This window comes from Curcuma longa, chromosome 21 (genome assembly GCF_044706935.1).
Source record: "Curcuma longa cultivar G26 ecotype Majalengka, Jawa Barat chromosome 21, ITB_CL_G26_1.1, whole genome shotgun sequence".
In the NCBI taxonomy this organism is placed as follows: Eukaryota; Viridiplantae; Streptophyta; class Magnoliopsida; order Zingiberales; family Zingiberaceae; genus Curcuma; species Curcuma longa.
In genome coordinates, this window is record NC_133881.1 from 3,075,276 (window position 1) to 3,088,452 (window position 13,177).

The 13,177-nt window shown below is 37.4% G+C and overlaps 1 protein-coding gene and 1 pseudogene across 1 annotated transcript; both read left to right on the plus strand.

The window, feature by feature from the left end:
* The first annotated feature begins 7,706 nt into the window (after positions 1-7,706).
* Positions 7,707-11,865, plus strand: LOC141815002 (cysteine-rich receptor-like protein kinase 2). Its single transcript, XM_074702960.1, has 7 exons — positions 7,707-8,466; positions 8,676-8,804; positions 9,782-9,909; positions 10,083-10,296; positions 10,865-11,096; positions 11,211-11,361; positions 11,447-11,865. Exons 1-7 carry the CDS (start codon positions 7,716-7,718, stop codon positions 11,765-11,767), a joined length of 1,926 nt encoding a protein of 641 aa, XP_074559061.1. The 5' UTR covers positions 7,707-7,715; the 3' UTR covers positions 11,768-11,865.
* A 421-nt stretch (positions 11,866-12,286) lies between these two features.
* LOC141814189 (uncharacterized) lies at positions 12,287-12,887 on the plus strand (annotated as a pseudogene).
* The last annotated feature ends 290 nt before the right edge of the window (positions 12,888-13,177 follow it).

Consider the following 13,177-nt stretch of genomic DNA (forward strand, 5'->3'; position numbering starts at 1 on the left):
AGAAAAAGTCAACGGTCAAAGCCTTTAATTGCAACTCTGCGCAACCGATTTGGACTCTTCCGTCCCGACCGCACAGTTCTAACTCACTGTGTAGATTCGCTTTTTATTATGCGCCATTCTCTTTCCAAATAATTGCATCGACTTTCTTTTTTCTTTTTAATATAAATACAAATATATAAACATGTATTTTGTGTCAGTCAACACCATCGATGCTTTTAAAGTCAATCCGAGACACTTGGTTTAGCTCCAAAAAAGATGATAATATTTGATTGATATCAGTAATTATTTTACGTGGTAGAGAAAACCATGTTTTGTTTGATTCTAAGCAGTCCTATTCATGATCTCAGTCTCATTAAATTACTTCCACCAATCCATGTAATATAATTATAATTTAAGAATTACATGATAAATATTCCAAGGGATGAGTTCATCTCGATTGTTCAGTAGTACATGACTTTGAGTCTCCTAAGTTTCCTTGTTCTTTCGCACATGGCTGTTTTAGTCGACTAGTAAGAACAGAAGAGAAGCTTTTACACAAAACCTTAGAGAAGAATACAAAGAATCAGTGGTTCAGTGTTTTCTCTGAAATCAATGGGCTCAAGGCAAACTCTGCACCTACCACTAGCAATTAAAGTAGTCTAATTTATCAGTAATGCCGATGCAATATGTGGTGGACTGATTCAGACTGCATAAAGTTGCAATCCCCAGTCTCCACCACCATGAAAAGATCTGAAAGATGTCATTAGCAAAAGTAGTTATGCTCCAAGCAAAAGATCAGTGGAATTGGATGAGTGTGAGTTAGTGGAAAGGCCTGAAAGTTTCAGCTTATCAGAAATGGGAATTGCCCTGCTTTTTGTTTGAGTGGAAAACGTCACGCACGACATTGCTCAGAGTGGATATCTGCATTTTGTTTGGTTGTGTTGGTAGGCGATTGTTGATAGGAGATATGACTGCCTTTGGCTTATCGGCTATAATGGTGATGGCCAATGGATAAGAGTCTGTGCATGCAGTAGGATTGGCAGTGTGTGTGTGTGTCTGCCATTTAAATAGCTCGATCAAGATGCTGAGTCATGGTTCCATATTGGAATCAGACCTGATGAGAAATAATTAGATCACACCTTGTGAATTCGCTCAAGGGATGTGAATTGAGGATGACTTTGATGCAACTAACAGCATGCAGAATTCTGAACAGGAACTACTTGGTTTGTGCTGACCTTTCAGCTTCATAGTTCTTCAGTATCATTTCATGATCTTCGTATCAGAAGCATTTCTCAATCCATGGCTGGCAGAAAGGGAAACGGCCATGGATGAGCCTAGTAAGATGAAATCACACACAACCTATTTCCCTGCATAAAACATGAATGAGCATTACCTAATTTTGCAGACAAGTAGTGGATTGGAGACTCAAAACACAACCTTGCTTTTTCACTCATACTTGTTCATTTTGCGCAGATGTAGAATCTTTGGTGCGATATGTTTTCCATTTCCTGCATTGAATGTAGTGTGCTTTCAATGTACCAATTATTAGTCATCGGAACATAAAAAATTGATGTGCAGGATATCCATCAGGAACTGGAATGGCTTGTGAAATATGCAAGAATCCAAGTTCCCATGGTAGACCTGAAAATAATAAGGAAACTTTTATATTCTGTCATAAGATTGAATGATATTTGGTATGCTAAAGACTGAAAATTTTAATAAAAAGGTATAGTAACTAGAGCAGAGATGAATAAAGAATTTTAAGAAGAAAACTCTCTTTTTCAAGTCTTGGTCTCCTATAGTATCTGCCAACTCCCCAAAACATCTACTAGGCTCCATAATGCTCCACCATACAAAATCATTCAGTAAAAAAATCCTAAACACTCTAAAATTTGATTTATTTGATACTTTGATCATAGTTAAACCTACAAGCCCAATATTTATACGAACCCAATATGTTGTTTCTATTATCTCATCTGATAAGCTCGTGAGAGGCCAAGACTTCACAGTAGACAATGTCCTTGTAATGAGAACTGCATATGGCAAGTATGAAAGTGACCTACAGTTCATGGAATACTTTCATACTTTCAAGCCAAAGTAACAGATTGTAATATTTTAATCTGTAAATGTTCACAATTCCTGGTTTCCTGATGAATTATGTTTTCATCTTGCAACATTGACATGTTTTCAAACAAAGTTCTAATTTTGTGATCTTTAGTCCAATTTCTACTATAATTTTCATAAATGGCTTTGAAGAGAAAACTGCCATGGACCCTAAAGCAAGGACCAGGGAGGCAGCAATATGCAGTTTAATGAACTCATTAGTCCCTTGCTTATTTAGTGAAGAGGAAGAACACAAGAACAAAAATTAAGAATAGATTGGAGCTCAACTACTTTCGTCGGTGCTTGTGATAATATCGACAAACAATTGGCTAAGATTTTTTTCTTTCTGAATTTGCCAAAAGTTACAAATTGATCGATAATGTTAAGATTGCATGACAAAGAGACTGTGATCAAAGCACATACAAACTATAGGTAAATAACAATGATACCATTAGAAAGGAACAGGGTGATACTTAAAAGGAAGCAAAGAAGGAAATGATTCTCTTGGGGTTGATGGGTGTTAAATGGTGAGTCCATGCATTGCAAACATCTGTAGTGTTTGGCACTGAAGATTGCTTTAAATACACCATCTGAGAACACACTACTTGAGGAGGAAAGAAATAGTTCATTCTACGATACATAGTGATATCAAAATGGTAAAAATTAGCAAAGTTAAACAACATTCAATCATACTCAACATAAAATGGTTTCTCAGTTGAACTAAAACACATGCATTTAAACATTCTCCTTATCTTGTCATTTAAAACTATAATGTACTATGATGAGCTAGAAGAAAGTTAAAGCATCAACCATATGACTAGTGAATGCCCTGCTCTAATTCATTTTATGAGTAGCAGATGCAGCTAACCTTTGACTGCAAGTTTTTGGATGCATCATCTACATCTTGCTGGTTGCCATTGTGCTTTTTCATTCAGAGTAACCTTTGGCTGCAACTTTCTTGGGTGCATCATCTACATCTTGCTGGTCGCCGTTATGCTTTTTCGTTCGGGTTGATCCTTTATAAGACAAAACTTTCTGCAAGATGATGCAATGAGGCTAACACAGCCAATTTATGCGATTCCATTAGGAATTTGGATTGCTCACGGTCATCTTTGGACTTCCACAACACTTATCAGATGATTGTGTGAGGCTCAATATCTAACGCATCATTTTTTTTCCTGCTTTATCCTTGGCTGAAACATCTTCCTGCAAATTGAAAAATAATTATGGAAATGATGGTAATAGACACTGGCAGGAAATTGAAGAAGGAATTAGAAAAAACTATGAAGCAGTTTTAATTAGCATAAAGGATCAAGAAATGAAGAGGTAACCTGCAATAAGGTACCCGCCATTTTAGATGCTATCAATTATCTTGCAAGATATAGTCAACTAAAAAAAAATGATAAATCCCAATTAGCCTCATTGACTATCCCTGGGATGACCTCCCACGGAAATTTCGGCAACGCAGCGGCCTGAGTGCATACCGCGGCACCATTGCCCCGGGGACGCAAGATATAGTCAACTAGAAGCAAACACTACATGGAATCAGGTATTATATGCAAGAAATAATTAAATATTTTATCTTTCTTTGTACAGACTCAATCAAATCATGGATGAAAATAAAATATAATCAATTAGATTGATTTATTAAGAATAATTTATTTTTTTATAGAATAGTTTTCTATCCTTAATTATTTATTCTTTCTTATTTATTAATTTTCATTGTAATTATAAAAGGGTGTCTTGAGTTCATGAATAAAATTTTCTCATGGTATCAAAGCGAGTGAGGTTTCTCTCTGTAAATAAACACGTGTGAATTTTCTCCTCTGAAGACAACCACGATGACCATCGATTATTCCACTCAGTCTAAAGTTGAAAAAACCTCTATTGCCATCTTTTCTTTATCTGAAAGTGATGCCTCATCTTTGCAAATTATGGTCGATAAGTTAAACGGTCATAATTATTTACAATAGACTCACTCAGTCCATAGTTGAAAAAATCTTTGTCGCCATCTCTTCTTTTTCCTAAAGTGATGCATTATCCTTGCAAATTATAGTCCATAAGTTGAATGGTCATAATTATTTGCAATGAGATCTATCTGGCCAAAAATTCAATTGTGCTTGTCTAACTGATTAACTCTATGGAACCCAACATTAGCCATCATTATCTCTGATTTAAGACGACAAAGGAGGTGTGAGACACAGCTCGAAAGATGTATTCCAATTTAGACAATACTTTCAATATGAACTACGATCGAAACTGAAGACTTCCCTCACATAAATCTTTTACTGTAATAACACAAATGAAAACTCCCCTCTACGCTGGAGGATGATACTTATAGTATTCATATGATAAATAAACCTTTGAACATTCAAACGAATAAATATTCAGTGAGTGATCAACCAGGCATTGATTTTCTCAAATAACATTGGCAGGAAAAGAAAAAATAAAAGCAAAATAAGACTCTGAGCAATACATCATAGAGAAGAATCACGAGCCAATGAGGAAAAACCTCTATTTTATTTTTTTAACGAAAAAAAAAGGAAAAGAATCCCTTTTTCTCGTAAGGACAAGAACAGCAGGAAGCGGAAAGTTCGAACGGAGATCACCAGAGACTCACCCTTGAATTAGTTTGAGAGAGATGAGCGGCGAACACACTCACCTAAGAGACAGAGATTATGAGCGGCGAACACTCTCTTTTCCAGCCATCAAATCAAACTCCTCCGTTCCACAGTTCGTCCTCGGGGAAAGATGAAGCTGTGTGTGAGAGAGAGATGATTTTTATAAATGAAAAGTACGAGATAATTTATTAATGAAAGCTTTAAAAGATGGAATTTTGACGAGAAAAAATTCGATCTTTTCACTTCAACAACTTGAAAATTTTGGCATTATCGTGAAAAATGACGAACAAGAAGAACGATTGAGAAATTAAAAAAAAAATGGAAGGTTTTGGGTTCGCCTTCAATTGATTTTCAATACCATTTTTTGTCGCGGACTCCGCTGCCATCTGTATGGCGAATATTTGTGGGTCCCGGAGTACGAGGTGGGAGTATGAGGGCTCTCGTTAGCCGTTTGATTTCGATCCGACGGACGACGTCGCACTACTGGACTTCTTAGCTGTCTACTGGAAGTACTCTGCGTTTGCCGATTCCGTGGGCCGTGGGGGTCTGGGTCGACAAGGAGGCCTAGGAAGCGAGTGAGGACTCTCCCCGGCCGTCTGATATGGATCTGATGGTTGATATAAATGACAGGAAGAGATGCGGCAATGTGGCCATTCGATTGTATTGTATGCATCAGAATTTCAATTTATTTTATTTAATTTTGAATGATTTTTTTATATATTAAAAAAATGAATCAAGAAGAGAACTGTCAAATCGATCAACTAGTGAATCAATCCATCATAAATCTCTGATATTATGGGACAAGATGGGACAGAACAGGACGGGATGGAGCGGGGTGAAGTGGGACAGAGGCAAATCGGCTCACTAATTTGGCGGATTGAAAATTTTCTAATTCAACCCAACCAGAGACGGATTGGGACATGACAAGGCAAGTCAACTTATCAAAAATCCGTCATATTGTGAGTTAGGACGGAGCCAACCTACCAATATGACAGATTAGAAAATTTACAACTCCAATCCAACCTAAAACGGGTTGCAAATTAAGTCGGTCAACCCACGAAGATGTTAAAAAATAAAAAACTATTAAAAAAATTAAAAATTTTAAATTTAAATTATAGTTTAAATTAATTAAATTAAAATTTTTAAATTTAAATTACGATTTAGACAGATCAAATTTACTAATCCATTTAATTTTATATTTTAATTTTAAATTTTTTTAAAAAATATAATTTTTTTTATATGCAAATCAACTCAGATCTGCTATGAGTTAATTTACACGGATCGTGGGCCTAAATGGATCAATCCATCTGAATCTATTTTAAAATGAAATGATAAAATTTTAATTGATAACGGGGTAGATCAATCTGACGGTCCAATCCAAATTGATGAATATAACTATGACTATGAGTCAAATTGGCGAGATCTGGAGGTTTTTTTTGTAAATTTGTGTTGGATTCCTTCTCGAATTTGAATGACTGCTTAACTTAAATTAAGCTTGTTTAGGAAAATTAAAATATAATGGTGAATTATAAAAAAGTAAGCTATTATTGACCAAATTGACAAGACACACACAATTTTTAATCTCTAAAAATCTTTAACAATATAGATTTATTAATTTTATAATTCGTTTCATAAAAAAAATATTTTAACATTACCAACCAATAATTATCATGCAACAACTAATTAATTGGATATGATTTTCAGTTGACCTGTAATTGTAAATACTTTTGATAAAAAAAAATTGATACCCTCCAAGGTTGATATTTAGAAGGAAACAAATTGAATATAATTATAATTAAGAGAATATGCTAAGAGTGTAATGGTATCAATTTAATATAAATTTTAAATTAAAATATTTATTATGGATTCAAAATATTTTAAAAATAAATATTAATAAATGCAAAGGAATATTAAAAAATGTAATGATAATCATTTGGCATAAATTTTAGTCTCCTACGTAATGATAAAAATGAATATAGAATGGCTTAAATATTTTTAGCAAAAATATTTTATTGTTAGTTTCCACTACAATTTTTTCAATAGTTTACTAATTAAAAACGTAAATTTATTATTTAATTACTAATTAATTTATATAATTGGCGACTATTTACTTATTAATTAAATTATTAACACTTAATTTTAGTAGCTAAATAATTTGCAATTATTTAATTACTATTTTTTAAAACGGCCGTTGATGATTTAAAAATATATTTAATTAGAGCTATTATAGTCAACGGCTAAAATTACTAATCAATTAACCATTAACTAAAAATAAATTAATTATATTTTTAAATGTATCATTTTACACAACCTATCTAAAATAACAAAAAATAATAATTACCATGCAAATTAAAATAATAATTTAATGACGAATTATTGTTGTGAGATCATGGTTGAATAATACAAATTCAATTAGTTTAATTAATTAATTAGGGACGAATCTATTAATTTAATGGCTAAATGGAAGGTACGCATTATTTTTTTATAGTGGCCGGCGAGGTTTGTTTAATTATATAAATTTTCTAAAGTAATTAGTAATTAAATAATTTTTTATTTTTTAATTAGCCGTCATCTAACATTCTTGTCAAATTATACCTAACATTATTTTAATAGGATCCAATCACTCTAATCAAACCTTATAATAAATTATACATGAAATTAATATCATGTCATTTTGCGCCGACGCTACATTACAAATTAATATCACTTCATTTCCTTTCTCTATCGAATTTCATATTAAAATTACTTTGGTAAAATATTTTCGTAATTAATTAAAAATTTATGAGTGGATTTTTAATTATCGCATTGTTCGAAAAGATAATTTTAGAATTATGACAACGTATTAATAAAAATTAGATATTTAAATTATAAAAGTATATATATATTAAAATACGTTATATTGTTACAAAACGGCGTTATATCGATTTTTGGTCAGCAATAAAAGATTCGACGTCTTCCTCCTCTCTGAGGTGTTCTTCTTACAGCTCACTTCCGGTGGCCGGAGTCCGCAGCATGGCCTACTTCGATTCCGCGTTCGTGCTCTCGGTGCTTCTTCTATGGTGTTCGGTCACCTCCGGTGACCCTCAGGCCAATCTCCTTCAACCCGGCTGCAGCTTATACAACGCCACCAACGCCTCCGTCTTCGCAGCCACCATGAACCGCACCTTCGACGACCTCCGCTCCAACATCTCCTCCGCCGCCGCCCACTTCGCGACCGCGAATGGAGTCTCCTCCCAGTCCGTCTACTCCCTATTCCAGTGCCGCGGCTACCTCTCCATCGCCGACTGCCTCGCTTGCCTCTCCGTCGCAGAAGACCGCATCCGCCGGTGCGGCGCCGCCAACGGCGCTCGCGTCATCTACGACGGGTGCTTCCTCCGCTACGAGAGCGCCACCTTCTTCGACCAGGGCACGCTCCCGGGGAACACCAACATCTGCGGCGGTCGCAACGCGACGGGAGCGGAGTCAGCCGGGTTCGCCTCCGCGGCGCTGGCGCTGGTGGCGGATTTGAGGGCCGCCACGCCGAGGGCGCCGCAGTTCTTCGCGGCGGCGGAGAGGGAGGGGGTGTTCGGGATAGCGCAGTGCGTGGAGACGCTCAGCGAGGCGGTATGCGAACAGTGCCTGGCGACGGCGGTAAACAATGTAGTGTTGTGTCTGCCGAGCGTCGACGGCCGGGCGGTGGACGCCGGCTGCTTCATGAGGTACTCCAACACGGCCTTCTTCCCCGCCAACCAAACCATGGATTTATCCCGTTTCTTGAATTCAGGTGAGCACACCTTCTATACTACTAGTTCATAAAGTGAGCTAAAGGTAATAAGATAAACTTCAAGAACAGGAAACAATTGGTTCTTCACTTCTTCTTACTCTGTTCCTGATAAAAATAGGTTTAGTTTTTCAACAACAACAAAAAAAAATCTTCTGTGTGGCGATAATGGAATTAATCTAGCTATGAATTCTGTCATGGAAATGGAATAGGGAGATCAAGCAGGCGGAGGGCCATAATTTGGGGCGTCGTTGGAGGAGTCTGCGGCCTGTTGCTTCTTGCAGGGCTTGTAGCACTTCTGTGGATTAGAAGATCTAGAGATCAACAAGGTCCCCGAAAAGGTTCGTGAATTTGATGCATTTGTTCTCTATTCACCTGAAAGTCAGGTTTAGATAAACTATTCATTCTCTTTTTTTGGTTCTCTTCATAAACTATTGTGACAGTTCTGTAACCACTAACAAGCATGCATCATCAGTAATTAATTTCATTGATTTTGATGTTTATCATCTCCTAATACACGGCCGGCACATTGAATATCCTTGGTCAACTTTGCTGCAAACTTTATCGACAGTGGTATTTTCTTTGTTTCTTGCTGAAAAGAAACTAGAATGTCATTTTGTCTATCAGATGTTTTGGTGTGCAAAACCAAAGCCTATGCCACATCATTCAGATGACATTTCCTTAGTGGATGTTATCATTCGTTGATTAAGTGTTTCTAGAACAATGGAGGCGGCTAGTGGCCAAAAGAATCTCCAATTAAGGTCTGAACTTATCCTGTTAAACCAAACTCTCTGGCTCACTTTCTTGTCTTGTTTGACTTGAGGCTTTAGTCAGTTTTGGAGGCTTTGACAAACCGTGAAGTTGGATAGGATCTTTTGAGAAGGATAAGACATTCTTGAATGTTAATAATGAGTTTGACTTCTTGTCATATTATTTCAGATGGAATGTCATAATCTAATCCAGCTGCATAAGGTCAACTACTTGGGTTGGCTATATAGATCCTACATTAGACACTGTATGAGCTTAATTATATCGGAATATAGTTAAGTCGATAAAAAAAATATTTAGCAGGATGAATATGAAATGCATTTGACAGGGTTGTATTTGTTGAAACTTTTGATATAGCAAGCTGAAATATATCATGACTCATTTAGTTTGAATAAGACTGGAAGGATATTAGCAGCCAACTTTCTTCTGCTAAAGATTTCAAATGTTCAAAGTTCTAGACTTTGTCTTTTGCGAAACGAACTGTGCTAAACTTTTTTATGTTTCTTATGATCTTATGCAAGTGATTTCTCATGAGGTTATCTTTGTGCAGGAGATATATTAGGGGCAACTGAGTTACAAGGTCCAATAAATTTCCATTACGCGGATCTAAAAAAGGCTACAAATAATTTCAGTGAAGACAGTAAATTAGGAGAAGGAGGTTTTGGGGATGTGTACAAGGTGAGAGCCATTAAGTGTGAAATTTTTGGGTTTTGATGAATCAATCATCTACTAGAAATGGAAACTTCAGAAAAGTTTCAAGGTTTTTCTTCTATCATCAAAAGCTTGAGGTAGATAATTGCCCTATACTAAAAGAATCAGTAAAGATATGCTTACAGTTATAGTTATCGCAGGGCACACTGAAAAATGGGATTACAGTGGCTGTAAAGCGACTTGCAATTGCTCAAGTTAGTAGGGCAAGAGCAGATTTTCAGAGTGAAGTGAAGATAATTAGCAATGTTCATCATAGAAATTTAATCCGTCTGCTTGGATGTTCTAGCAAAGGCCAAGATTTTCTTCTTGTCTATGAGTACATGGCAAATAGCAGCCTTGACAAGTTCATATTTGGTAATCTCTTAATCTCAACATACAAATAGCTTTTTTGCCAAATGGGTTTCATTTTCTTTGTGCTTATTCAGACAATGGGCACACAGAATCATTGACCCTAATATGAAGATTCTCACCTTTGTTTATTGTTAATGGTTTGAAGATGAGGAATCACTGAAACACTACATAGCCAACCTGTGCTTTGCAGATTTTCTACATAATAATCATGCTATTGGACTCCAAAATATTTTTCTTGAAAAGTTCATAACATTTGGATTGGTAGACAACAATGCTTATGTTGTAACAATGCAGGTTAATGTACTAGTTGAATGATTGCTAAGTATAACTCTGGCACGACTACCTTGAAAGTGAGAGAACATTAAAAGAAGTGAGACAAAAATAGACCAGAAGTTGCACCAAGTTTCAACTATAGACATAAAAAATAGAACATCAAAGTCTTCTACTAAGAAAGTTTTTAGACTTTCTTCTGTTCAGCTATCTTAGATTACGTTTTCAGTATCCCAATATGTAATAAAATACCTGAAAGTTGGCAGTTGCATCACTTTGGATTGTTGAAATCATTCAACAGGTGACAAACGTGGATCCCTCAACTGGAAACAGAGATTCTCCATAATCGTTGGCATGGCTCGTGGTCTTTCTTACCTGCATCAGGAATTCCATGTTTGTATCATACATCGCGATATAAAATGCAGCAACATTCTTCTTGACGATGATTTCCAGCCAAGGATTGCGGACTTTGGCCTAGCTCGCCTTCTTCCAGAGGACAGGAGTCACCTCAGCACTAGGTTTGCTGGCACTCTGTAAGTCTTTACAGAATCAGTAACCATTTCATGTGATTTCTTTCTGGCAGTCCTGACATGCTTGTTTGCTTGACAATGGCACTAACCAAAAGAGAATTAATTCTTATCATGTAGGGGATACACAGCACCTGAGTATGCAATCCAGGGGCAGCTCTCTGAAAAGGTCGATACATATAGCTTCGGTGTCGTCGTTCTTGAAATGATAAGCGGACGGAAAAACAATGACATAAAACTCGAACCTCTGACTCAATATCTCCTCGAATGGGTAATCATTCACCACAAATCTTAATTCTGAGATTTCTTTCCTGCATTTTTAGGATCATCATCCTGTGTTTTGATATGCTATACAGGCTTGGAAACTCTACGAACGCGATCAATTGATGGAGTTGGTCGATGAAACCTTAAATCCTAGTGAATTTTCTCCAGAAGAAGTGAAGAGGATCATTAAAATAGCTCTTCTCTGCACACAATCTGCTGCTGCTGCGAGGCCGACGATGACTGAGGTCGTTGTTATGTTGCTGAGCCAAAGTGGTGCTGCTCTTCAGCCGACGAGACCGACCTTCATAGATCCTGCAAGTAGTGTCGTTCATGGCAATACTGTATCCTTCACCACCGGCTCATCTTCTACCTCGCATGCAACTGTTTCGGTGTCTCAGTTCTCTGCTCGTTAATGTTCCATCACAATTTCAATCAAGTAAAAAATAATAATAGCAATCCATTTGCATAGTAGTTTCATATTCTGATTGTATATTTAGATGAAAGAATATGTATTCTAAGTGAGCTACGAACTGGATTGTCATGGTTGTTGTTCCTAAAGATGTTGTCATGTTCAGAAGTTTTCATATGCATTTTTACTGAATAAAGTTCAGTTTTCCCATTTTGTACTCCTTTTTTTTTTAAAAAAAAAGAATTACTCTTGGACTATCAATTCCGGCCCATTTAATATCGGGCCGGCCCAATATATCATTAGTACTTCTGAGTTCTTCTTTATGGATCTATCCATCTTGTGATTGGATGAACAAGTGGGGCCCTTGATTGAATTAGTCATCCAAGCAACCACAAAGCGGGTAATAATTGATGTTTTGAAATCGAGAAACGAAGAGTACGGTTTTGAGTTATATATATTGTAACCGCCCACGCATCTGCCCTTTTCGGGTTGTTTTGATCTTTCCTCTGCTCCGTCGACGCCGATGGCCTCCGCTTCCGTCGCGGCCGTCCGCCTTGCCGCCGCCGCCGCCCTTCTTCCTCTCGACATTCGCCGCCGCCCGTCCTGGAGAGCCTTTCCACCCTCTCAATGCCCTCTTCGTCACTAGCTACACCGTCTCCTCCTCCGGCGCCGACTCCGCCGATGCCCCCCGCCGCTCTTACCGCTTCATTTCAGTCTACCGTATCATCAGTCCTTTCTACTTTTCATCCTCCTCCTACGCCTTCGAGGAACCGCGTCCGTCACTCATCGCGGAGCCCGAACTGAACGGCCGCGAGGTAACCTCCCACGGGTTCGGATCCCTTCAGGATCGCGCCGAGATTATCATCGTCGTCCTCCTCAGCCTCTTCGCACTCGTTGTATTCGCTTTCGGGTACACGGCCACCAGCCAATACGAGGGCCGCGAATCCGATCGAGAGGAGGAAGAGTACCCTGACGAAAGCCCCCATGAATACAAGGTACATCATGATCCCGTCGGTGCAATCTGCCCCCTGCCGAAGAATTAGGGTTTGAGGCATTGCTAATATCGTCAGCGAATAATTATTGGTAAAATGCACATATTCTTGACTATTTTTCATATGGTCGCCTGCGTCTTCTCCAAAATCTAATTTTTGCTTGTTTGATGAACATTAAACGGAATATGATGTTTATTCTTTCTTTGTTCTTGCCCCTTTTTTAAATCTTGACTTGTTGATTCTTAAGATCTCTCTAATGGGTTGCTGCTCTTACAGCTCAAAACTGTGTCAAAAATGTCGTGAAGCTTATCCCATTAAGCTGGAGCAGATGGTAGCTTTATCTCCTTGTTGTTTCTGCTAATGATAAACGAGCAATTTTAAGTTGTTTCACAATTCTTCAAATGGCTACGCAGCAATCACAT